The sequence below is a fragment of the Jatropha curcas genome, chromosome 9, assembly GCF_041381405.1.
Source record: "Jatropha curcas cultivar XTBG-Jc1 chromosome 9, XTBG_Jcur_1.0, whole genome shotgun sequence".
NCBI lineage: Eukaryota > Viridiplantae > Streptophyta > Magnoliopsida > Malpighiales > Euphorbiaceae > Jatropha > Jatropha curcas.
In genome coordinates, this window is record NC_143159.1 from 6,888,948 (window position 1) to 6,913,263 (window position 24,316).

Consider the following 24,316-nt stretch of genomic DNA (forward strand, 5'->3'; position numbering starts at 1 on the left):
TAATTAATTCTTAATCTTATAATCTATAGATTTTACATTCTGTAAATTTCACATTTTATTAATCTAAACGGCTATTATAGTAATCGTGATTTCTTTTTTTTACTCCGTAAACATTTACTCAACAACGTCTAAGTAGCCGTTTCTGTAAAAAGAAAAAAAAAAAAAAAACAATATCTAGGCAGTGGTCAATTCAGCTCAAACCAAAAATATTAGGCAGCGAAGTCTCCTTCAACGGGGTCCATTCAAATTTGCCGTTTTCTACAAACAAAAAAACACCCCAAACTTTTTGTCTCACTGCAATTTCTAAACACTAGTGACTATCAATTCTTCTAATACAGTAATACTTAAAACCAAAGAGCCTCCGTTTGAGAGAGGGCGCCAAACAAAGTCCAAAAGGCGGCACATACAATTACAAAAAAACAACCCCTGTACTGTCCTGCTCTGCCCTTGACCCTGGCCGGCCATGTGACTCACTTTCACTTCATTCCTCCGTCTCTCTAACCTACAACAACTTCTCTCCCTCTCTTGTTTTCTTCAGCTTCCTCCATGTTTTCTACTTCCAGTAGGTCCCACAGATCTTCGGCCATCTCGCCCTTCCGTTCCCGCAAGTCGCCTGCCCAGCCTCCGCCGTCGAAATCCACCGGAGGGTCGGTAACTCATTCCTCGACGACGTCATCTAGGCCTCCCTCCAGGCTCTCAGCCACTCCTAGCAGCTCAAGTTCAAGCCCCACGGTCCAGGTCCTTGACCGGCCTGAAACTAGTAAGGCCAAGGAGAATGTGACGGTCGCTGTTAGGTTCCGTCCTCTCAGGTATTTTGTATAATGTATGTTGTATTTAGCGTTGTTTGTTTGACTTTTTGATTTCGTTGACTGTTGGTGGACTGATTGGTGTTTGTGTGTGTGTGTGTGTGTGTGTTCGGGCAGTGCTAGGGAGATCAATAAAGGGGACGAGATAGCTTGGTATGCAGATGGGGATTATACAGTGAGGAACGAGTACAATGCTTCAATTGCTTATGGTTTTGGTTAGCACTATTTTTTTAACCCTTCCAATGTACTGCAATTTAGTAAGTTACACAGAATATAGTGTTTGGCTATGGTTTTGGCTTGCTTTCTTTTAGAAATAAATTTTCTTTGTAATGGTCTTTTAGGAACCCCAACCGCCAATGGAAGGTTGAGCTGGTTGCTTCATGAAATTGCTTACTTTCTAGGCATTTTGCCCCCGTCTGTTGGGGGAGGGGGAGAAAGAAAGAGAAGGTTATCTTCGAACTGCATTTTTAGAAGAATGGCAGAGAAAAGTATTAAAATTGGAGTTTATATTTTTTAAACCTTCTTCTGAATTACAATGTTAATATAACTCTACAGCCAATGCCTTATATCTAAATTATTACATTTTTTCCGAAACTAATTCTTTGGCCCTCTCATAAGTATTTCTAGTAGCTTTATGAGTAAAACCAATGAAGAGTAGTATTTGATGTTTATTTACTGGATTGTGTACTTATAGCTATTGATAAAATTTGATAGATACCATATAATATTGAGTAAAGTGCATGGAAATCAACCAATTTGATTTCCCATCAAATTATTAAGTATTACGCACATGACCATAATTGTAGGTCATGTCCTATGTTCAAAAGAAGAACTCCTTTTTTATTTTTGTTTCAAGTTTGGTATATATTGAGTATGATTATCTATTTGCTCACCAGAATTGCACTTTGTCTCTGCAGACAGAGTGTTTGGTCCTGCAACAACAACTCGCCATGTTTATGATGTAGCTGCCCAGCATGTTGTTAGTGGTGCCATGCAAGGGATCAATGGTAATTGCAATTTTTTATCCAACATTGAACTTTATGTGTACCGTGAAGGAATACTCTCGAACTATTCATCCTTAAACAACTTTTAAACTTCAGCTGGCAGTTGAAAGGAGTAACTTATTATGATGACATATATTTATTCATATGCAGATGGAATATTCCTTCCATGTTTTTGCTATTTTCCTTTGAATTTTATTTCAATATAGACAGGGAAATATGGAAATGGTACTGGGTATCACTTGTCATATTGCATTATATGCTCAGTTTTCGTTGCTTGATTTACAATGGCTTGTTGCTTTTGGTAATTGAAATAAAGGATAAAGTGGATATTCAGTATTTCCAAGTTTGCATCTAATATTAAATTATAATGTTCTCATGTGCAATAATTCCTCTTTATTAATGTTAGTTTTGTAATGTAGGTACCGTGTTTGCATATGGTGTTACTAGTAGTGGGAAGACTCACACAATGCATGTAAGTTATCAAGTGGGAATAACTTTTTTGGAAATTGCAACCATTTTTTGCCCCAATATTATGGAATGGGATCTCACAACAATATAAGCTTATTTATGAGCATACAAAATGAGCCAGCTCATGAACTCCAAAACGAAGTGGCTTGCGAGATTCAACAAGCCAAATATCTGTAAGCTCAAGCTTGACTTGTTTATTGAACTGACTTGTTTATTGAACGCTACAAAGTCAAACTGAAGCTTTTATCGACAGAGCTCTGAGTAGCTAGTGAGCTGCTTGGCTCATTTGCGGCCCTATTTAAGCCAGCATTTTTGTGCACATTGTTTGTTTGCAATTATTTCTCAATATTTGTGCAAGCTTGAACCTTTTTTTTTCCTGTCTCTCAGGGAGAACAAAAGTCACCTGGAATTATTCCATTGGCAGTGAAAGATGTTTTTGGAATTATACAAGAGGTAGCATAGTGGTTTGCCTGTTATGATTGTAAATTAAACTAATATTTTGTCAACAAATAATGACTAACCTACGGAGCAATATTTCAGACACCTGGGCGGGAATTTCTTCTTCGTGTTTCATATTTAGAAATCTATAATGAGGTTAGTCACACTTTCTATGACCTTTATGGACTTCCAAGCCTTATATTATTCCTACAAAACATGTACATAAGGAGCATGAAAAAAAAACCTTCAATTTCTTTAGAAGTCAACACTTTTGGGATCCTTTCTAATTTGTTAATTTAGCTAAATGTTTGATTTAAGAAAGTACTAAAACTTATTGAGAAGTTCTCGTTAATGATTAGTGCATCTTTTTGGAGTTCCATTGTTTAGAAGAGTTTTGAGAGGTTGGAGGGTTGAATGAGTTTCTTCTCATTAAAGTAATTTTTTACTCTTTACTAGTTTGTTTGTCTACTTGGAGGGAGGGAACCTTATCTTTTGCATTAACAGGACACTTCTCTCTGTATCACTATTAAAAATTATTTTTTAAAAAAAGAGAGAAAGATGCTTGCTTTTGTATCTTTAATTTTTAGGTCACTTTCAATTTAGTTTTCAAATTTTTGTATTCATGAAACTGCTTGCAAAACTACTTCTGGCTTTCTATTATGGTACTCCTCAACTCTTTCAGTTGCTTTGTTTCATGGTATTGTGCTATCCTTCCATGTGTCAGTAGAACTCTTAACCATAGCCAATCACTATATTCTGCCTATTGAAATAAAGTTACGAGTCACAATTTTCTGTGACTTATTCTGTTTGCTTTCAGTATATATGGTTAGTGCATCTTACCTATGTAAATGGTGTCAATGTTCTTAACTTAGCCAAATAATTCTTCTTTTTCCTTTCAACTATCTTATTGAAATATATATCCGAAGGTGCAATGTAAATGGAATTTTTTTTTTTGTGTGTGTGTGTGTGTCTGATTTGTGCCTTCGGTTAATTGTTTTTCTTTTTTCTTTTTCTTTTTCTGTTTCTTCACTAGGTCATCAATGATTTGCTTGATCCAACAGGGCAAAACCTAAGAATACGAGAGGATTCACAGGTGTTTATTTTCAAGTTTTTCTGAATACTAAAACATTCAATTTCATGCGTTGTGGCTGTGCTGCTGCAACTTGTAACATGGAACCTGTTCTACTTTCTATTTTGTGCCAGACAAAGTCTGCTTGAGCTGCCTAGTATAGACAGTTTGTTATCTGAATGTGCTTGTTAATAAACTGGCAGGGAACTTATGTTGAGGGAATCAAAGAGGAAGTTGTTTTGTCACCTGCACATGCTCTTTCTTTGATAGCATCTGGAGAAGGTATATAGCCTCCAATGCGTTTACATAATTGTGTATTAGCTGCTATCTTTCACTTTCTCCAGTTTCATTTAACACACTTCATCTTCTGCCTTTCTCGAAGAGTATCCTTGTGCATTTGTTGCATATTGAGTTGTAGTCCTGAAACCAAGCGATATTAGACATTGTTACACCGAGATCAATGCATGTTCCCATATCCTTCTTCTTTTTGTAGTTGTGCACTATTAACGTGTAGTTCTGATGTTGTTGCAGAGCACAGGCATGTGGGTTCTAATAATTTCAATCTTCTAAGCAGCCGGAGCCACACTATATTTACATTGGTATGTCTCGTTTTATTTTCAGTATATGGAGATTTGAAATGTTTATAATTCTGTTTCTGTATGATAATATCTTTTGAAACTTGAACTAAACTCAGAAAGCTGGACATGTGACCACATTTAATATAATTGAGAGTTGTGCTTGACCAATTTGGATTGCTTGGAATGTCTTTTTTTCTTTTGTCAACTTTTGCTTCATGTAAATGTAATATTGTGTTTCAGACTATTGAAAGTAGTCCTCATGGAGAAGATGAAATGGAAGAAGACGTGACTTTATCTCAGTTGGTAATTCCTGTTTTCTGGTTCTGTTAAGTCTGATTATTTGTTGTTTTGTTACCATCCAGTGCTGATCACTCTATACAACTTAAACTTCTCTGCAGAACTTAATTGATCTTGCTGGGTCTGAAAGTTCTAAAACTGAAACAACTGGATTGCGGAGAAAAGAGGGTTCATACATAAATAAAAGCTTACTTACTCTTGGCACAGTAAGATGTTGCTCTGCTTATCTGTCTTTTTTATTTTTATTTTTATGTGTAACATGGAGATTTAGCCAATATTAAGCTTTTAAAGGATTTTGCTTTGGCAAGTTGTATGACAACTCATTCATGAGGAACTGTTTATCCATGATTTATTATTTTAAGATTAAAAACTATGGTTAAAATAGCATGCATGATTTACTCTGTGCTGCTGGTAATCATTTATGATGAACACCAAAATCATTGTGACACTAGAACTGAGTTAGTGTAGATAAAGGAACAATCAATTTCAAATTCAAAAGTTAACAAGCCTGCACATGCTCTTGCTCGTGTGGCATGTTTACATCCTTGTTTCCGTCTTTGGGACTCGACTCCCCATTGTATTGCAAATCTTATTTCTCGGGATTCATTATAAATATATGCTCTTATTTGCTTTCAAAAAAAAAAAAAAAAATCAATTTCAAATTCAAAGAAAAAGAAAATAACAGGAGAAGAAGATAACGGAGGAAAGGTTGCTGGAAATCTATTTTGATTCAGTGATTCAAAATGGATAGCTCATTCAGCATACAAGTTAATTACTTCCTTCCACTTTACCATCATAGAACGAAGAAAAGAAAAGAGAGAAAAAATGGTCGATAAACAATCCCCAGGAATTATGATTCCCATGCAGAAGATTCTGCCCTAAAAAGGTTGATACTGCAAAAGCATACCCTGCATATTATTCTCCACCCCTCTATATGCCCAGTGCCTCAAGTGTTATAACTAAGTATGCCCACATGTCTCTTCTCCATTGCTGGTGTCTTGTATCCCCTGTATCACTCTTTTTTTTTTTTTTTGCTAATTTATTGCCTGTCTCTGTATTTCCTCTATTCCTTCTGGAATATGCTTTGAATGGTTTGGGCTTGGGCTTTTCATACCAGTTAGTATAACCTTTTCCAGACTTTTAAACCATGTTAGGGCATGAAATTGAGGATTTCTTGATTCCATGTTTGGAGAATGACTTCCTGTAGAGGTGGAGATCTTTGGCATACCTCTTGCTTGAAAGTTGAGACTGTTCCTTACGGTTGCTAGTCTGATAATAAAAATTTGGATCTTTGACTTCTTGCTGCATATCCTTGCAGGTGATCTCTAAACTAACGGATGGAAAATCAATTCATATTCCATACCGTGATTCAAAGCTCACACGTTTGTTGCAGTCATCCCTTAGTGGTCATGGGCGGATATCTGTAAGTTGAATGAACTACTTCAGATTTCTTGGTATTCATATGCTTGGTGCTATGCTACTCAATTTACTTGTTTTTGTAAAGAAGCTTATGAATATTTGTGAATAATTTTTATTATTAATTTTTCCCCTCCTTAAGTGCTGTGGTAATCTTTTAGAGCTTGTTTTTGTTGTTTTCATTATTACTGAAGTAGCACTTATGTTAGTTTCCTTGTCAAAACTTTGTGTAGCTTATTTGCACATTGACACCTGCCTCTAGCAATAGTGAAGAGACACACAACACATTGAAGTTTGCACACAGAAGCAAGCATGTAGAGATCAAAGCTTCTCAGAATAAGGTAACCTCAGGTTCTATGTTTATGTGAATTTCTGTTAATTTGCGACTTGCCTTTTCATAAGTATTTTTTGTTTTAAATTGTTCAATTAGATTATGGATGAGAAGTCTCTCATAAAAAAGTATCAGAAGGAAATTTCCTGCTTGAAGCAAGAACTTCAGCAATTGAAGCGTGGAATGATGGAAAATCCTTATACAGCTGCTGCATCTACCCAAGAAGATCTGGTTAATTTGAAGCTTCAGGTTTTTGCATCTAACCTGGAATACTTTCTTATTGATTCATTGCTTATCAGGAGGATTTTCTGTTAAACCTTATATTGGGATGCATTTGAATTCATTCATTAGTGAGGCTTTAGTTTCCATCAGTGAGTTTGCGTGGCCCATGTTTAAATTCCATTTCCCCCTATAAGGACGTGATGAAAAATATAATTTGATAAACAAAAATTGTTTAATTCATGCATTTGGATTTGGAGTTAAATTTCAAATACCAGTTTTGGAGTTAAATCTAGGATTTGAAATCCTAACCTTAGAAGTCTTTTTGTTTGTGTCAGTTAAGATTGAAAAGAGTTTTACAATTTAAATGAGTAATTTTGAACGCAAAAATATCATCCATAAATCTATGAAATTGGATGAGTTTGTAATGAAATAATTGAAAAAAAAATTGAAACAAATTCATTGTGAATGACCTACTATTAAGAAATTTTCAAATTAAACAATAGTGCAGCAAGGCAATATTTTTACACAGGCTTTGAGATTCGTGCAATATATGTCGTGCAAAATCTGAAAGTGCTTAATATTTAACTCCAATATTTATGCTTTTCTGAATTTTCATATTTAGTTACATTTTGTCTCATCTAATGTCATTCAAAGAAACTATTTATATATTTACTGGCTTTAAAATATAATATTGAGTTAATTTGTATCACTTGATTTTAGTGTAAAATTGAATTTGTTTTGAACGGAAATAATTAAATGGTTGTGCTAATTTGGTTATGGTTAGATAAAGTTTTGTTTGAATCACATTGGTGTAGCTATTGGTGTAATTATTATGGTTTCTATGAAGAAAGTAATTTGATTCAGTTAATGGTATATATTATATGGAAGTTAATTTACAAGATGGATCTTGCTTGATATTAATTTTATGGCTATACATCAATACAAAAATGTTTAAAAATGGAAAAGTTATATTGGCATATTTACCTTTTTTAACTTATGCACCAAAAGAACTGCCAAATATGGTACTGTTGTAGCTATTTCTGAACAAAAAGACGTGTAATTTTGAAATACTTCCAGTTACACTTAATGGTGATTGGTCAGTGCGATGTTCTAATTGAAATTTTACGTCCATGCAACGTTGCAATTGAAATTTTATATTGACTTTGATGGCTTGAATTGACGTAGTTCAAGTTTTGAGGTTTGCACGCCACAACTGCAGAGTTGTAATCAAATATGATTTGAAATTTAAAGTTTAAATTTAAACTACATGAACTGTTCAGGATTTTTTATGATCCTATATTTCCAATGATTTTTTGGGCCCCATAATAATTTCACTTGATGTAGTAACTAATTGTCATCTGGATTCTGTTTTTTTGTATTATTTTTCACTTTCTAACATCTACTTTCTTCTGGTGTCAAAGCTGGAAGCTGGCCAAGTCAAATTACAGTCAAGATTAGAAGAAGAGGAGCAAGCTAAGGCAGCTTTAATGGGAAGAATTCAGCGTTTGACCAAACTTATCTTAGTCTCCACTAAGAATTCCATGCAATCAACTCTTCCTGAAAGGCCTGGTCATAGGCGAAGGCATTCTTTTGGGGAAGACGAGGTTTGTAATTCATTTATTTAAGTTTAGTTTGCATGAAAAAAAAATTTCTTGGTGTTTACCAGTGGAGTTGAGTTTCTGTAAGGATTCATGCTTGGTTCTGTTGTTGATGCAGCTAGCATATTTACCAGATAGGAAACGAGAATACGTAATCGAAGAAGGTGCTGGAAGCTATGCTTCTGAGCTTTCAGCTGACAAAGGAGATGGCATCACCAATCTAGATGAGTTGGTGAATGATTACAAAAGGAACAAGAGACGTGGGATGCTTGGCTGGTTTAAAGTAAGAGTAAGTCATATACCCAGGTCCCCTTTTGCATATGTATGGTTCGCATTTTCAAGTTTCCTCAAGCTACATTTCCTTTCTGTTTTTCATTTCCATCCATTAAGTGTACCAAGCAGCATTTACTTTCTTTTTATCTCCTCGTTCTTAGAAAAGCAGTATTTGTTCATTATATTTTTCGTTTATATATTGTTAGAAAATCCTGGCATTGATTCTGAATTAAAAACATTCGGCACTATTAATTTAATGAGGCTTTCTTCTGAACCTCCTGTACAGAAGCCTGAAAATCTGCTTAGGTCGTCCCCAAGTGCTGATAGTGAGAGCTCTACGAGTGGGTCGCCAGCATCTTGTTCTAAATCATCACAAAATAGAGTCATGTTTAGTGATGTGAAAGATGGGCAGAGAAGATCAATCAGTAGAAGAGACGATTCTTTGCTCATAGACTCATTTCCGGAAAGAACCCAAGCAGGTGACTTGTTTAGTGCCACTGTTGGAGGTCGACGATTGCCTCCGGTGAGAGGAACTAAAACCATTGTTTTAGAAATGCTTAAACATTTTGGTATACAAGCTGATTTATATATTTTATGATTCACTAAGGCTTAGTCATGGCCTAGAAAGTCAAACTTTTGGCATGAGCTTATAGTTCAAGAATCTCAGAGAGCATTAAGATTTGAATTTTACATAGGTTTTAACTAGATTTTGGTGATTTCTTTTCTTTTCTTGTTAATATTTATTTATTTTTCCATACCTGTTCTAGTTGGGGATATTACAATTCTGGTTTATTTGTGGCCTCCAAAGTTATGTTGGTTTTTAATTTTCATGTATTTGGGCCATTGACAGTAGATGCAAATTATATTTCTGCTATCCTCATGGGTTTTGCAGGCAAATGGGTACACTAAAACTTCTCAACTGTTAAGTAGCTAAAACTTGGCAATTATTTGCTTCAGTATCTTAACTCTTTAGGAATAAGTAAATATAGTTGCTTCTCTATATGTTTAATGCAGTTGAAATGTTAACTAGAATGGGTCACCTTCTTTTGTGCAGACTGGGGCCACAATCACAGATCAAATGGATCTGCTTCATGAGCAGATGAAAATGTTAGCTGGGGAGGTGGCATTGTGTACTAGTTCTCTGAAACGACTGTCGGAGCAAGCTGCTACCAACCCTGAAGATTCTCAACTGAAAGTGATACACCGTTGTCTTGACTTAGATCACAAAAATATTATTGGTTTTAGTTAATAGATAACTTCGATACTGTATTAAGACATTAAATTTGATTTGATTTAACGGGAAACTCATTGGTTGACATAGGAACAAATGCAGAAATTAAAGGATGAAATTTATGAAAAGAAGCTTCAGATGCGTGTTTTGGAGCAACGCATGATTGGATCAGTTGAGATGACTCCACATAAATCGAGCACCATTGAATTATCACAGGTAAATTTGAGAGTTTTCAGCAGAAATTTGAGAAACTTAAATATTATGTGAAAAAAACAAATCCGGAAGTGAAACAAAAAGGGAATTTTTAGTTTAATGCAGTTGATTGAATCGTGTTAAGAAATTTTTTGTGGTTGTTTAAGTGAGATCATAAGAAACTAAAAGGATGTCCTTTTAACTTGAACTTCCAGATCAAACTCCAAGTTCTCTGTAAATTTGATGAAATTATACATTTTCTATTGGATATGTTTATTGTTGATGAAAGTTGTTGCAATTAACAAGTGTTTTCTTTTGCTCAATTCTAAAGGACAATCAATGAATACTATCAGTATCATGTCGATTTTCAGTTTCCCTTGCTAAAAATGCTGCTCAATTGCATGTTAAAAGTTCTCCCAAGTTTGAATTTGGCTTCATAGATTTGATGTGAATTTTTTTTAATCTAAAATTCAAAATTCATAAGATTGATTAGATTTGTGGATGGAAATGATAGATAAATACATTCAAATATGAGGTTAAAATACCCAAGACAGTTACTGTGCCCGTAAAAAGTTGTTGAGGCTTTTCTTCTCCTCCTTGCCATTAGAGAACCTTTACTTGCACAAATTGTAACTAAAATATCCAATTCATATCTTTGGATTCCAAATCTTATTCAAATTCTCTGCAGTACATTAACTTTAGGAGCAAATTTTTGTTTTGAATCTCTGGAAAATAATAGATTGTAGTACTATATACTGATTGGAATATCCTGAACGAATAACTTTTATCATCTTACATGTTACCCTCATGTAGGCTCTATCCAAGCTCACTACTCAGCTGAATGAAAAAACTTTTGAACTCGAGGTTTGTTTTCCTCTTTCTTTTGTAGCAATGAGAATTATTTTCAATATCGAAGTCTAAAATGTTCTTACTAATTTGATTGCTTTATTGTGCGCTGGTCATTGAAGATCAAGTCAGCAGATAACAGGATACTTCAAGAGCAACTACAGATGAAGGTAGAATCTAGAACTGCATGATCTCTCCTTGCTAAAAAATGCTTTTCATGTAGGTAGTTATTTAAATATATGTTTTCTGAATCAGATAGCAGAAAACACTGAGATGCAAGAGACAATTCTTCTTCTGAGACAGCAGCTTAATTCATTATTGGGTAGCAGTCAACAACAAAGTGCAGAATCTGAGTGTAATACACTCAAAATGGGTTCTGAAGAGGCACAGAGAAAGAACAAAGATGAGAGAAACGACCTTTGGCCATGTGAAGAAACCTTTGTCGATGAAAATACACCAAAAAGTGTGATGAGCTTGAATAGAATATTTTCCCAGGAGGACCCCAAAGAATGCAATGGGAATGCAGCTTTGAATTTTCAAGTCCTTACACAGGTCGATTTTCATCTCTATTTCCTGACATCTTTTTCCATAGATGCTCAAAATGTTTTCTTTGTCTTTCATGCCAGCCTGTGGCTTCTTATTTTCTTTTTCTTTTTGTGGTTTTAACTGGTTTTGATGGCTTTATTCAATTTATATTTTCTTTAGGCTGCCGAGATAGAGAATCTGAAGCAGGAGAAGGTGAAGTTGATTGAAGAAAAGGATGGACTTGAAATTCGAAGTCAAAAACTGGCAGAAGAAGCTACATATGCCAAAGAACTGGCTTCAGCTGCAGCAGTTGAGCTCCGAAACTTGGCTGAAGAAGTTACCAAGCTTTCTTATGAAAATGCAAAGCTGACTGATGATCTGGCTGGTGCAAAAGATGCGCATTGCAGATCTAATTGTAGTCAGAAGTCGGTTTCATATGATTCCAAGCAGAAGAACTCCAGTAGCAATCGATCTGGTAGTCATGCTAGAAGACAAGAGGATAGTCTTTCTGTTGAGGACTTACAGAAGGAACTCAACGTGAGATACCAAAGAGAAGCTGCATTGGCAGCTGCATTATCAGAGAGAGAGAAAATAGAATGTGAGCTACGAGGAAGACTTGATGAAGCAAAACAGCATGAAGAGGATTTGGAAAATGAGCTTGCAAATATGTGGGTTCTGGTTGCAAAGATGAGAACATCTGGTGTCAACACTGAGGACATACAGTCTAAAGGTGTCCTTGCATCTCACACTTCTCAAGCTGGGGTTAAGAATGGATATCTGCCTTCTAATGGCCATTCTAGTAAAATATCAAAAAATGAACTTTGTGAAAATATGGACGGGATTAGTACATTAGACGACTTGAAAGTGAGCTATCAGAAAGAAAGGAGGAGATGCAAAGAACTGGAAAACATTATTTCAAGATTGAAGGTATGCTCCTTTTACCAAAAAAAAAAGGTCAAAATTGGATAGCATATGCCATTTTAAACCATACATAAAATTTTTTTGATCTATAGATTTCAAATTTATGCCAACCTTTTTTACTAGCTAATTGATTTCCATAATTGGACTCTTTGACTAATACAAGAGTGTGAGCAATATATGTATATGTGTATATATATATATATATATATATATATATATATATATATATATATATATATATGATTATTCATCTTGTATCACCTCTCAACAATTTCTGCAAATCTCTTGCACGTTATTTTTACTTTAATCAAGCTTATTCCTTCTCTGTAAGTAGATGAGACTGAGTTGTTCCTGCTATAAGTATTTGTGAATGTTTGTTCACAATGATCCTGCTCCAGCTACTTAATAAGATTCCTTTCTGAGTTTTCATTTGTTAATATATGTTAGTCTTGGCCCTTGCATGAACTTCTTTCATATTATTTTATATATTCTGTGTTGTTATCTGGAACACCAATTTGTGTGTGTGCATGCCTGCGCACAAGCATGTGTGTGTGCACTGTATAGAACACATGATTTGGATTTGTGCTTGTATTGATTATTGCAGCCCATTGTGCAAGGTCACTACTAAAGATTCTGCTTTATTAGGAGTATATAAAAAATTTGATGGTTCGAGTCTTCTATTCAACTCATTACATTTGGGCCAAAATATCCCCCGCATTTTATTGTCTCCAACTGTCTTTTTTACAATTTTCTTGAAGGGATTATCCTCTAATTAAGTATATTATTCAACTTGGAGATTTGAAATTCTGGTTTTTATTTGAAATTAAAGAGTTCTCTGGGATTGATTAACATACGGTTTGATTATTGGTGTCCACAACAACCTCAGTGCAACAAAAATAAATAGGAGGAGAAAAACAGTGGAGAAAGAGGAAAAACAAATAAATAATGAGAACAATTTGAAAACAATCTATTAATGAAGAATGATTGCCCAAACAGAACACTGATGAAGAATAGTTCAAAACTTGTCAGGGTGAAGATATTGGTGGTTTGGATGTCACAACTCTTGAGCAACTACAGAATTTTCATATCGAGGCAATAACAAAAATTTCTCATGCAAAGGTACATTTTCCTTTATTTGCTTTCTTTTATGAACTTGCTTTTGGCTTATTTTAATTATTTAACATATGATTTTCTTTCTAATAATAAGAAGCTGCACAAATTACAAACAGTCATAACTGGCTGATTTTTGTCAATTTGTTTTCCTCGTAGATAGGCAACTATTTCTTTTGGTAACTGAAATGGTTATAAATATCATTTTAACAGAATTTGAACTGTTGCACAATTCTGAGTATGTTCGGGATTTTCTTCCATGCTTTATGTTAATCTTCTAAGATTGGTTGTTTTACTATGCAGTGTGTAAATCAAATCTTGTAACATTCCATGACCTATTGTGGTCAGATTGGAGTTCCTGACGTTTGAGGTTTGTATTGATGCATGATTTTCTTTCTCCTCTTCCTTGATCAGGCATTGATTATGATGTTCTTCTAGCCTATTTTCACTGAACAATTGGAAATTTTGGAAGTTACTGCTTCGTATACCTTTGAGTAATAAAAATATTCAGAGTTTCAGCATCTTATCCTTTCCTGACGTTTCTGCATTAAGACAATTTGTTGGATAAAATTACATTATAAAGAGGAACATAGGAAGTGGAGATTGTCTTCAGGTTTCCATATCATCTGCTGCAGAAATAAACTTATTCATGCAATGTGCACATGCTGGACAAGACCACAATTTTGATGGCACTAATTCTTACATGCCAGTTGTAGCATCCACTATGGCGGTGAGCATCACCGTCAATGACAGGATTCCATCAAGTTAGACGGCATTGACATGCTTATCACTAAAATGAAATAACACTATCAAACTAGCTGGATCAGTACAGGATGGTAATAATTTGTAGATTGGGGCGTTAGCATTCTTTAAGGGTTAGCCTTTTGTTTTAGCTGGACATGGAATCACAATAGTTCTGCAGCTTAAGTAGTCCAATAAATTTGCTGAGTCAAGTTTCAAGTAAAGTAGTTTGGTATTTATGTAGAATCCGTTTTGGTGATTTGGGGCTCAGCTTGCCTTATTTTACATGAATCTGTGTCTGTGCTTTTTCATGGTAGTGATTGCTGCAATTTTACTAGGTTACGTTTTATATTCACATTTTATATTGGGACAGACAATAATATGCAGATACTTTAGGATTTGAAAAAAAAAAAAACAATGCATCTCATTATTAGGTTCATATAAATTTGTAACGCTTAGCCACTTTAATTATCAGTAAATTCTTTATGAATTCCAATGTTATGAATTTTACAATAGATATGTTGGTATTTTGCAGGTTTAACCAATTTGTACAGTAACAAAAGTGAATGGATCAGTTTATGTCCACTCTGCTAATTCTCTCAGTAGAAGCCTGCGACCATGGAATGACTTTTTCTTATGATTTAGATGAAGCTATCTTAACGCAGACCTGACAAGAAAATTATATATTTTGTAACAAAAGTTACTTTCTTTGTATGTGGGTCATACCCATTTATATTTGCGATGGTTACAGAACAAAAAAGAACAGCTTTTTTAAACCTATGATTGAACAAATGTATTTATTTACAATATATAATATCATAAAGCTATTTTTGCCTTTTATATCTTGGTCCAATGCCCTCTGTATCGATCAGTTTATTGTTCTTAACAGTAGCATATTGTGATGGACAGTGGTCTTCAAGGATACCGTAATTGATAGTGTAAGGCTGACAAAAACCCTCGATAAAATCACGGTCCACACTGTCAATAAAAAAATCCCAATGAGAAAGTCCTTCAGCAAAATTGCATCAAAGGGAAGAACTATTAGAATAGAATGGTTCAGGACTTGGGAAGTCTGTCACAATTTGCAGGAACCCAACCGATCTGATGCTTATCATTGTCATAAATCACAAGTTTATCTTGGAAGAAAATATCTGGACAGCAAGAAAGTGAAATGTGTTATAAATCATACTCCATCCATCCCAAAATTTAAGTAGTTTTGGGTGATTATTTTCGAAAACATTAGCCATTTTGAGTATTTAAAAGAATAATAAATGATATTTTTTCAATGTTATCCTTATTTATATTAAATACAATAATTATTTTAACAAATTACTCTTAGTTTTGAGATAAAGGAAATCTGGTTAAATTACACTTGGTTTTGTTATAATTTAAAAGAATTAATTGTTCTTAATTTTTGTGCAAAATTTTAAACACCTTATATTTTGGGACAGAGAGTAATTTACAAAATGAAAAAAATTCAAGCGGTTAGATCTTATTGGTTTTTCTGTTTGTTATGTAAGGGATTTCTTACCTCCAATGACATTGAGGTTTCCAAGCCCTACTTCGCTGCCATTTAGAATCCCCAAGCACACATTTCCCCCATTCTGAAAGAGAAGAGTCTGTTAGACATGCTTCCAAATTGCAGGAAAACAGATTCTAGAGCTGCGTTGCATAGCAGTTTATTACACTAGCAAAAATTGCAAAGTAATTAAGAAATGGGCTTACTATAGATATCACTGTCATTTAATTTTTAAGCTTGGTATTTACAGTCAGGAGGTATTCCTGTGTCAGCTTATGTGTAGAACACATCAAGACTAAATTCGCTTTTTAGGTGATCTTCAGGGTGTACTCCCCCACATTCGCTAGATGCATTCAGAAATATTATCCTTGGAATGCTCCCCAATGGTGTCAAAATTCTAGTTAAGAATGGGGAACTCCTATTCTTACCAACTGGACTAATTCCATATTTATGCTTGTATATTCTTATGCTTATGAAATGCAGGTAACATGTGAATCGTTTCTATGGTTCCTCACCGTGACGATAAGATAATCTTCAGGTTGCAACTGCAACTGAACATTCTTCGCAGCTGTAAAGCTTAATGCTAAGGGCTTGAAGTAGCTCTTGGCGTCACTAACAGTTTTGAAAGGTTTTATACCTTTCCAGCAGATAGAGAGGGCTTTCTCCTCTGGTGCATCTTTTAATTGCTTTCCTGATAGATCCTTTCTTATCTGAGACATAAATAAATTATTGTTCCAGCAACAAAATAATATAGCCAAATTGTCTTTTACTTAAATTTATGACTACAGGGTAATGCTCCTTCTTATTCATATCTCACCAAATTAAGCATGTTTTTGTACAGTTGGGCATTGAAGTAACTGTAGGAGCTCCCACTGTCAAAAATAAATCGCTGGCCCTTTACACCAGTAGGCTTTCCACCAAAAAGAAGCTCTGCTGGTCCTGATATGTAGTGTTTGCTGAAAAAGAAATCGAGAATGAAATCATTTTTAGATGAATTATGTATACCAAAAGTAAGATAATTATATAGCCTGCATAAGGTGAAAGCACAGAGTATAGAGCTCTTACTCTGAGGAACTTTGCGACATTGGTATCCACCTGATTCCTGAATAAGGCACAAGATAATCTCCAAAGAATAAAAATCCTCCTCCACGACTGCTTAAACAGTGTCCGATAACATTTTTCATCACACCCAATTTTTGCAATTGTGATATGATGCTTGATTTTCCTTTCCCAAGGCCAAGGACCCCTGACGTTGGAGGAGGAGGGATTGGACTTGGATTTTTTTGATCATATCCGCATCTATAGTCAAGATTATAAACCATTGTTCATGGAAAAATAACAAAATATCATTGAAGCCGCTAGTAAATTCAATCAAGAAATTATACACATTATATCATTTAAGTTTTTTGGATAAAACTGGTTTGCTGAATAATCTGACTTAAATAAACAACTTATAAACAACTTATAAACAAAGTTCAAACTTTTTAATCCCTTTAACCAAGACTTAAATAAAAAGTTGAGAATGGTGTGAACTCATAGGCAAGTTTGAGAGCTACCCAAAGGCCATTACAGGATTGAGGAGAGAGCCATTCATTAATCTTAGAGGAAAGTGGTCTGAGACCAGCACACCAATAGATGAACCTTCATCAGCATACTGCACCTCATAATCGCATTGATCGTTTGAAGACTCACATTGGTGGTTTTCTGACGAATGCATAGCGCTGCAGAAGGGGTTAGAACAAGGCACTAGATTGTTTCTTGGCTTGTAAAGGTGATCCACAGGCTGCACAAATAAAGGGTATACATACATACACTAGGTGAGGCCAAGGAGAGAATCTGGTTTGAGTTATCATGTTTTATATAGCACATTTACCTTTGTACAACCGGTACAAGGCGCATCACATTGGACCCAAGTGAGGTCACTACCTGTGTCGATATCTAAGTCGAAAAGCTTGGGGGGATTACCTATATTGACGGAAACAGAATAGTACCTGCAAATTGGGAGGAAAAGATAATAAGTTTTTTCTACTCTTAAATAAAATCCAAGTATCATAATTTGTTCCAGTAATTGGGGAAAACTGAGAGATTAAACATAGATCAACAAACAAAATGACAAAATCCAAAAGATTACAACATCAGCTATCAATAATTCAATACATGAATTTGTCTAAAGTCTAGAAAAAAAGAGAATAGGAAATGAAAGATATTTTTTTTCTTTTGATAATTTATACTTGTTCCATTAGCAGTTCCCCATAACCACAGGATAATACAAAGACCTATTTCTTTTCCAAAAAGATAAAATAAATTTACCCAATCTATGATCAAATGTAATAGTCAAAGAAAGTAAGGCTGCAATCTAGAAGAAAACAAATAACAAAAGAGGAGGAGGACATTATTTCCAACAAAGCTAAGCTAATCAAACAAACAACTAGCAAAAAGAGAAACACAAGAATCACACAACAATTCAAATTGAATCCAAATTAAAAATTAAAAAGAAAACATAAAAACTGCATTTCGGGTAATCGAAAAACATACCCAAGTGGATAAACATTTCCAGAGATAGGAAGAACGAAAGAAGAGTCAAAACTAGTAGCAGCCGTCGTATGGGTTGACGTTGACTTCTTTTTGCTGGGTTGTTGAATGGCCGCTGATAAAGAGCCGCGAAAAGTTGCAGCTAAAACCAGAACGAAGAAGAAGATCTTCACCAATGATGAAAGTCGTCTTCTTTTGCTTTTCTTTTCCATCTTTTTGAATCAAACAAAAAGTCTTTCTCAAGAGGGTTCCAAATATTTTCAGCTCAGAAAATAAATTTTAAGGGAAAAGAAAAGAGAGAAACAGGAGAGTTTGACAGACAGACGGGAGAAGAGCCAAGTCTACTTGGTTCTTCCTTATAGCGAGCTTTGCCGTACGTGGCAACTTCCACATATTTATACACCAAAAAGTTTTTTTTTTCTTTTTTTTTTTTTTTTGGAAAGGTTGAGGACCTTTTGCCAAAAGAAAAAGGAGATTTACTTTCTTTTTTGGTAACAAAAAGAGATTTAATTGTATTTCTTCTATTCCAAAATAACATCCCATTAACTGAAATTTTAGTTATTTTAGTAGTTCTTATTTTTTCATATATTGTTGAAATAGTTATAAAAGGTTCGTTAAATTTCTTTTGATGTATGTACTTCCTGTCTATATTACTTTGGAAGTAATTTCTTTTTAAATATAATTAATTTAAAAAGAAAAACTAAAATAAGGTATCTTTTTTTTTAGTTAATTAAAATACAATCTATTAATTTCTAATATTTCGAGACATTAAATAAAAAGTGGGAAGCTTTTTTCTATTTTTTTTTTTTTTTTTTTTTTGGGAATCAGTTAAAACACGGATTGCTTACCGACAGGTGGGTGGTGGGGTCTGGAGAAGTTCCATCGGAAGGGAGACAGCGTCTAGAACGCGGGATTGGAAGTGCAATGACAATTCTACCTCCGCCTATTCCATTGAAACAGTGGTTCAAGAAGGGCAACTTTGTCCTTTGAATATCAGACGTTATATCATATTTAAATCAGGAAAGGACGAGGAACAAGTCAGAAGAGTTTTCCTTTTAAAAAAAGGAGGGCTGGAAGAGTTCCGATGATACAAGAAGATGAAGGTAGGGCTTTCGCTTTTATTTTTTTAATTTTATTTTTTTTGATAAATGAGAGACCCAATGAATAACATTACTGGTTAAATAATAATAGGGACAATCCTTCTTTCTAAATTGGTAAAAGAAAATTTGAATTCAATACCTTTCACTTTTTACATCTTTAATAAGAGATAAAAAGTCCAATCATAACTATACCTGATTGGCTTAATTTTAATTTATTTATTTTATTGTTGAGAGGAAAACAAAATCATTTTTTATCTAAAAGTTGATAATTCATTATACCACAGTAAAAGTCTTATAGCCCTAAACTTATAATGCTACGAATTAGAATTGACCCAAATAAAATTAATCTCATTAGTTTAAGATCTACCGTTAAGCTAAACTTTCTATATACACCCTAATTTTCTGTCACAATAGCTTCTACGGTGATAATGCGCTTACATATACTTTACTCTAAACTCTTAAAACCTTCTTATTCTTCTTTTATTTAAAACATTCCATTTGAATCTTTTGATCCTTACTCAAATTCCAAAAACCATGACTTTATTAGGTCAATAGTTTTTGACCTGTTGGTCCAATAAAAACAACCCAAAACCTGAGAGAGCCAAAGAACAAACAAAAAAACACCATCCTACAAAACCATAATGGACAGCAAAGAATCCCGAACTGATAGTTATGTACATTTATTCCAACGAAAATTTCAAAGCATCCAAGCACGAATGGACGACACAAAAATTCCAGGATGTAAGGAAAACTAATAACCAAATTAAGAGACAGAATTGTTCATTCCAATCCAAATCATCGTATTCAAGCTACTAAAGACATTGTAGCATCCACATCCATTTTTGCCAAACTATCTGCAAAAAAATTCTCTTCACTGAAAACACGAGTAAAAGAAATATTTTTGAAATATTGCACCATAAAATCAAATTTATTAAAGCGCTCTCTCCACTTCCATGGTCGCTTATCTCTTTGTGTTATCTAACAAATAGCAATCTCAGAGTCAGACTCAATAATTATTGGATTGCTTCCTAGGGATATAGATTGTGACAATAAATCAACTGCCCTGAACTTTGATAGAGAGAAATCCCAAACTTTCTCAAATACCCAAAACCAAAAACTAGGAAAATTTTCAAGTTCCAGCAAGAATTCCATTTTCAAGCACCAAGATAGTGAGGAACCCATTGTAGAAAGAGACCTCCCAGCTTTGGCCAATGAGAGTGGACAGGAATTACAAAAGCTGATGAAGAACACATATTGTTTTATCAATTTGGGGCCATAATGAGATTTGGTCAACTTGGGTATCAAGCTTATAGTTCTGATATTACCACAGGAAGTCCAATATCAGAGGCATTAATTCCAAATATTTGGCTTTTTGGATTGCCTCTGCACCTTTTCTTTTGTTGAGGCAAGGTTTGAGAGTGATGTTCTTCCTTAATATCTTTATTGTCTTCTTGGTAAGGGCTTTTGTGCTTTCTTGTGTTCTTTTGGATTGTTCATTTGCTTATAAAGTTCATATCTTTCCTTTTTTTCCTCCAATGTTTGTCAGTGTTAGTGTCAATAAAATTACAAAAAAGCAGCTATTTTTGTTGAATTTGCCTCAGTTTGTATCACTGATGGTAAATTAAGTTGAATGATTACTTTGATTTTGCTTAGATCTGCTCAAGACAGACATGGGATTATGGTAACACTAACACCCCCTGTTTCTCAATTGGGTTTTTTTGGACTATTAAGGAGGGAGATGAAATCTCTTTGAAATATTCAAAATAAGAACTAGAATTATTGTATTCGCACTGCTTTTCGGTTTGTCCAGTTCAGGTCCGGTTTGAGGGATTTTTTTGGTCTGCTTTGGATATTCAAGTGTAAAAAATAGGTATTCACAGTTCCATATTCCACTTCAATAATAATATGAATAAATAACTCATTAAATCAAATTATTTACTTTGTGATACAACACTTCTACTGCTACCATGAGGACCCTTTACACCTTATTCATGCCATTTGACAATATTTCAGGGTAACTAACAAGAAATTTATGTTAATGCCAGTGTTGGTATAAAAGCAATTAGAAGTTGAGAGGAAATTTTGCTCTAATAAATGACCAATTGTTTAATTGTGTGTACTCCCTTAAACTTGAATGGACATAATGTCCGTTGCTCTTCTTGTTAGCTCCAAATCAATGGTTCCACCTACACATTACCATCCTTTATCAAAACCCAAATATGCAGAAGTAAAAACTGTTATTGCAGACAAAAGAGTGTTCTGAAGAAAATGAACTACAGAGACTAAGCTAGGATTAACAGTTAAGGTAAGTTCAAAGGAATTACCTGAGCATGCAAAGAGGAGGAGAGAAAATTCAAGAAACATTTTTGCATTGTTCATTTGCCCATTTATCATAATCTTGCATTATTTGCTGCAGAAGCAAATTTACAAGTCTATCCACTAAAGCCTGCATCATTCTGTGACATGCTGAAGATATTAGACAAATAGCAGCAGAGTAATCAGATAGAAAATCAAATGCTGATATACAAAACCTGTTCAGATTACATGAAATTTGATTTTGATAAAGATATAAAAAGTAAATTTCAAGAAAGACTAATTTAAACAGTTCAGATCACATTCACAAGCACATAATGATTACAAATTTGTAGTTGTAATATTACTCACAAATTTCCGGGACCTTCGACAGCAGATATTGGCAGATAAGTAAATGGTGCAGAGTAAAGCTACATCACAATCAACCATTTCTCCAATATTAATAGACAAGAATCAATTCAGAAACACCCGAGTAATGTTTACGAATATGAAGCATAAAATTCGTTAGCAAACTATATTGATTTATAAGTGGAACACTAACAACCTCGACTGTAAAATCGATATTCACATCAGCCTCTACGAATGGTTCAGAAGAATCGGTTGTGTTCCACGTCACACGATTCGTCATGAAAGCTGCAAGTTAAATCAAAGTTGAAAACGAGTTTTATGCATTATTGACTGAAAGAATGCACTAGTAACCAAAATAACAATTAATTTGCAGTACATCATTCTAACAGCTATCCAGTTCCGGTAGAAGTTACAAGATCCATACTATGAGTACCTGAAAAATGTTCATTTTGGCTCTCCATGAGAACTGAACCTTGAAACTACATATTAAATCACCAATCAACATTTAGAAACTTAAACATGCTTATGTATACTTTATAACAACAAAAATTATATGAATAAATGATGAACATCAAAAGATTTGTCTCATAGCTCTATTAACTGAACCAGAAATTAAATGAATCTTAATTCTATAAAAATTTTACTAAAATCATCACATATAGAGTGAGACCTAATTATATAATGGGATCCTCATGCAAGAAATTTTCCGAATCCAGTCGATCCATGTAATTAATTAAATCAAGTGCAATAAAAAGAAGAAAAAAAAAAAAAGAGCATTTCATTTTCTTCCTTGTAGTAGTTTTCCACTACATCAAAAATGCAAAGAGATAGGGATAGGATAAGCTAACCTTGCAAGAAACCATCTCAACGGTACAATCCTGTTCTGTTGGGATAACTCTCAAGTCCATAACAGGGGCTGCTTCAATGTTTAGCAGTTGAAACTTTGGCAGAATGCACCTATATGTATTGGATTCTATCCATTCGTAACTTTCCAGTGACTTTGAATTTAACAAAGCTTCAATCCCAGATGGGTGACTTAGAAATTCAGCAATTCTGTACCCATCTTCACTAATTGGCAAAATAATTCTTCGCCTTGTTGCAGCAGATAAATTTGCTGTCTTTGAATTTTGCACTGAAAAAACCCTAACTCTTTCCATTCTCTTCCTAAATAAAGAAAATTCAAAATATCAGAACACAAATTAAGAATCAAAGAGGAAAAAAAAATTTGCAAATAAAAAAGGCAGAGAAAGACCTTGTTGTGTTGGTGGTCAAAGATGGGAATGTGGTTAATTTCCATTTGTTACTGCTTGTTGTCATTGCCATCATCCTCACCAGTCACCACTGATTTCCTGTTTCTGGGTTAGAGCTATTTGGATATAATCAAACCCAACAACCCAAACAAACCGGAAAATTAGTTGATGAGTGTGAAAATCAAAACCCATTAAAGTATCTAAAGTTTTATCAGGGTTTTGCTCGAAAATCGAGGAAAAGGTCTCAAAAAGAAAGAGAATTGTTAGTCTTCTAAGTGTTTTTACTTTCAAGGATGATCCAGTTTGAAAGGACAAAATTTTTTTGGTCTTTTTCTAAGTCATCTATTTATATAAATATGCTCTCTTATTAACTGAGAGTTCTGCATAGCAGTAACTTGTATTCTAGTATTATTACATATTATTGTAAATTTCAATTTTATTATTATTTTTTCTGGAAGGTTCTGCAATCGGTTTAAAGCAAATGCAAACAAATTATAAATGGTAAGGAGATGGGAATTTGAATCTAAAAAACATTTTTTTCTTTTGGTTCTAGACATGTGCATTAGCCATCTCAACTAAGCAGTATCGTGTAAATTTCAATTTTATTACCAGATCTTAATAGAAAAGCCAAATAATTATTTGAATTTTATTTGATTAATAAATAAATTTATTTAGTAAAATTCATCCAAAATTTTTATTATATGATAAGTGATAACAAAATAAATACTTTTTAATATAATTAAAATATTAAAAGTAATTATTAAGGTATTTCTTAATCAGCATATCAAGAAATTGATTAAAACTCAACTAGTATAGTAAATAATAGTAATCTCATCTAAACAAGATCAAAATAAGTAATTTGCAATAACTAATTACAACCAAACATATTATGAAAACAAAATTAAGATTTCAACCATATTACCTGTTTATTCAAAGTCTCTGAGCAGAGGCTTCCAATGCTTTCTCTCTTCTTGAGCAAAAAGGAAGAGACGAAGTAAAGAAAGAGAGAAAGAAAGGAGGAGATGGATCAAAGTAGGAAAAGCAAACGTAATATATGTGCTGTGCTGGTTGTTTGAATGTTAATACGTAACTAACATTAACAACATGCATGCAAAACAGCAATTTTGGCGCCTTTTTATTCATAATTATATTATGGCACCGTTTTTCTGGCAAAAGCCACTTACGCGT

The 24,316-nt window shown here is 34.0% G+C and overlaps 3 protein-coding genes across 10 annotated transcripts; 1 reads left to right on the plus strand and 2 right to left on the minus strand.

Annotated features, from left to right (window-relative positions):
* Positions 1 to 302: 302 nt before the first annotated feature.
* Positions 303 to 14,906, plus strand: LOC105638980 (P-loop containing nucleoside triphosphate hydrolases superfamily protein). Of its 6 annotated transcripts, none has more exons than XM_020681220.3 (26): positions 303 to 809; positions 924 to 1,021; positions 1,724 to 1,813; positions 2,230 to 2,282; positions 2,666 to 2,731; positions 2,819 to 2,872; positions 3,750 to 3,809; positions 3,989 to 4,067; positions 4,317 to 4,384; positions 4,604 to 4,666; positions 4,762 to 4,866; positions 5,979 to 6,083; positions 6,310 to 6,417; positions 6,507 to 6,656; positions 8,051 to 8,233; positions 8,346 to 8,510; positions 8,787 to 9,023; positions 9,555 to 9,695; positions 9,822 to 9,947; positions 10,737 to 10,787; positions 10,892 to 10,939; positions 11,025 to 11,321; positions 11,475 to 12,221; positions 13,245 to 13,334; positions 13,629 to 13,695; positions 14,602 to 14,906. In XM_020681220.3, exons 1-25 carry the CDS (start codon positions 547 to 549, stop codon positions 13,647 to 13,649), a joined length of 3,468 nt encoding a protein of 1,155 aa, XP_020536879.1. In that variant the 5' UTR covers positions 303 to 546; the 3' UTR covers positions 13,650 to 13,695; positions 14,602 to 14,906. The 6 variants fall into 6 exon arrangements, with proteins under 6 accessions (XP_020536879.1, XP_089581903.1, XP_012078296.1 ...); XM_012222906.4 differs by having other exon boundaries at positions 304 to 809; positions 8,346 to 8,516; XM_089725777.1 differs by lacking the exon at positions 13,629 to 13,695 and having other exon boundaries at positions 8,346 to 8,516.
* Positions 14,812 to 18,499, minus strand: LOC105638978 (aspartic proteinase Asp1). 2 transcript variants are annotated; one of them, XM_012222904.4, is made up of 9 exons: positions 18,121 to 18,499; positions 17,459 to 17,576; positions 17,142 to 17,368; positions 16,651 to 16,884; positions 16,403 to 16,541; positions 16,101 to 16,295; positions 15,598 to 15,670; positions 15,130 to 15,217; positions 14,812 to 15,044 (listed from the first exon to the last, which is right to left on the minus strand). In XM_012222904.4, exons 1-9 carry the CDS (start codon positions 18,327 to 18,329, stop codon positions 14,891 to 14,893), a joined length of 1,437 nt encoding a protein of 478 aa, XP_012078294.1. In that variant the 5' UTR covers positions 18,330 to 18,499; the 3' UTR covers positions 14,812 to 14,890. The 2 variants fall into 2 exon arrangements, with proteins under 2 accessions (XP_012078294.1, XP_020536881.1); XM_020681222.3 differs by lacking the exon at positions 15,130 to 15,217.
* Positions 18,500 to 21,118: 2,619 nt separating this feature from the next.
* Positions 21,119 to 24,189, minus strand: LOC105638981 (DUF1997 family protein, putative (DUF1997)). 2 transcript variants are annotated; one of them, XM_012222907.3, is made up of 8 exons: positions 24,051 to 24,189; positions 23,131 to 23,244; positions 22,727 to 23,042; positions 22,312 to 22,357; positions 22,075 to 22,163; positions 21,882 to 21,940; positions 21,542 to 21,673; positions 21,119 to 21,403 (listed from the first exon to the last, which is right to left on the minus strand). In XM_012222907.3, the coding sequence occupies exons 2-7, from the start codon at positions 23,202 to 23,204 to the stop codon at positions 21,571 to 21,573; spliced, it is 687 nt and encodes a 228-aa protein (XP_012078297.1). In that variant the 5' UTR covers positions 23,205 to 23,244; positions 24,051 to 24,189; the 3' UTR covers positions 21,119 to 21,403; positions 21,542 to 21,570. The 2 variants fall into 2 exon arrangements, with proteins under 2 accessions (XP_012078297.1, XP_012078298.1); XM_012222908.4 differs by lacking the exon at positions 24,051 to 24,189 and having other exon boundaries at positions 21,542 to 21,683; positions 23,131 to 23,470.
* Between the last annotated feature and the right edge of the window lie 127 nt (positions 24,190 to 24,316).

Coding starts and splice junctions, on each gene's coding strand:
- LOC105638981 (XM_012222907.3), bottom strand. CDS start 23,204: ATGATGGCAATGACAACAAGCAGTAACAAATGGAAATTAACCACATTC. Junction 22,358..22,726: donor TTGAGATGGTTTCTTGCAAG/GTTAGCTTATCC, acceptor TTTAATATGTAG/TTTCAAGGTTCAGTTCTCAT. Junction 21,674..21,881: donor GTCGAAGGTCCCGGAAATTT/GTGAGTAATATT, acceptor AGCATGTCACAG/AATGATGCAGGCTTTAGTGG.
- LOC105638978 (XM_012222904.4), bottom strand. CDS start 18,329: ATGGAAAAGAAAAGCAAAAGAAGACGACTTTCATCATTGGTGAAGATC. Junction 16,296..16,402: donor ACAAAAACATGCTTAATTTG/GTGAGATATGAA, acceptor TTTATGTCTCAG/ATAAGAAAGGATCTATCAGG. Junction 15,045..15,129: donor AATTGTGACAGACTTCCCAA/GTCCTGAACCAT, acceptor TTTTATTGACAG/TGTGGACCGTGATTTTATCG.
- LOC105638980 (XM_012222906.4), top strand. CDS start 547: ATGTTTTCTACTTCCAGTAGGTCCCACAGATCTTCGGCCATCTCGCCC. Junction 8,234..8,345: donor ATTCTTTTGGGGAAGACGAG/GTTTGTAATTCA, acceptor TTGTTGATGCAG/CTAGCATATTTACCAGATAG. Junction 10,788..10,891: donor AAAAAACTTTTGAACTCGAG/GTTTGTTTTCCT, acceptor TGGTCATTGAAG/ATCAAGTCAGCAGATAACAG.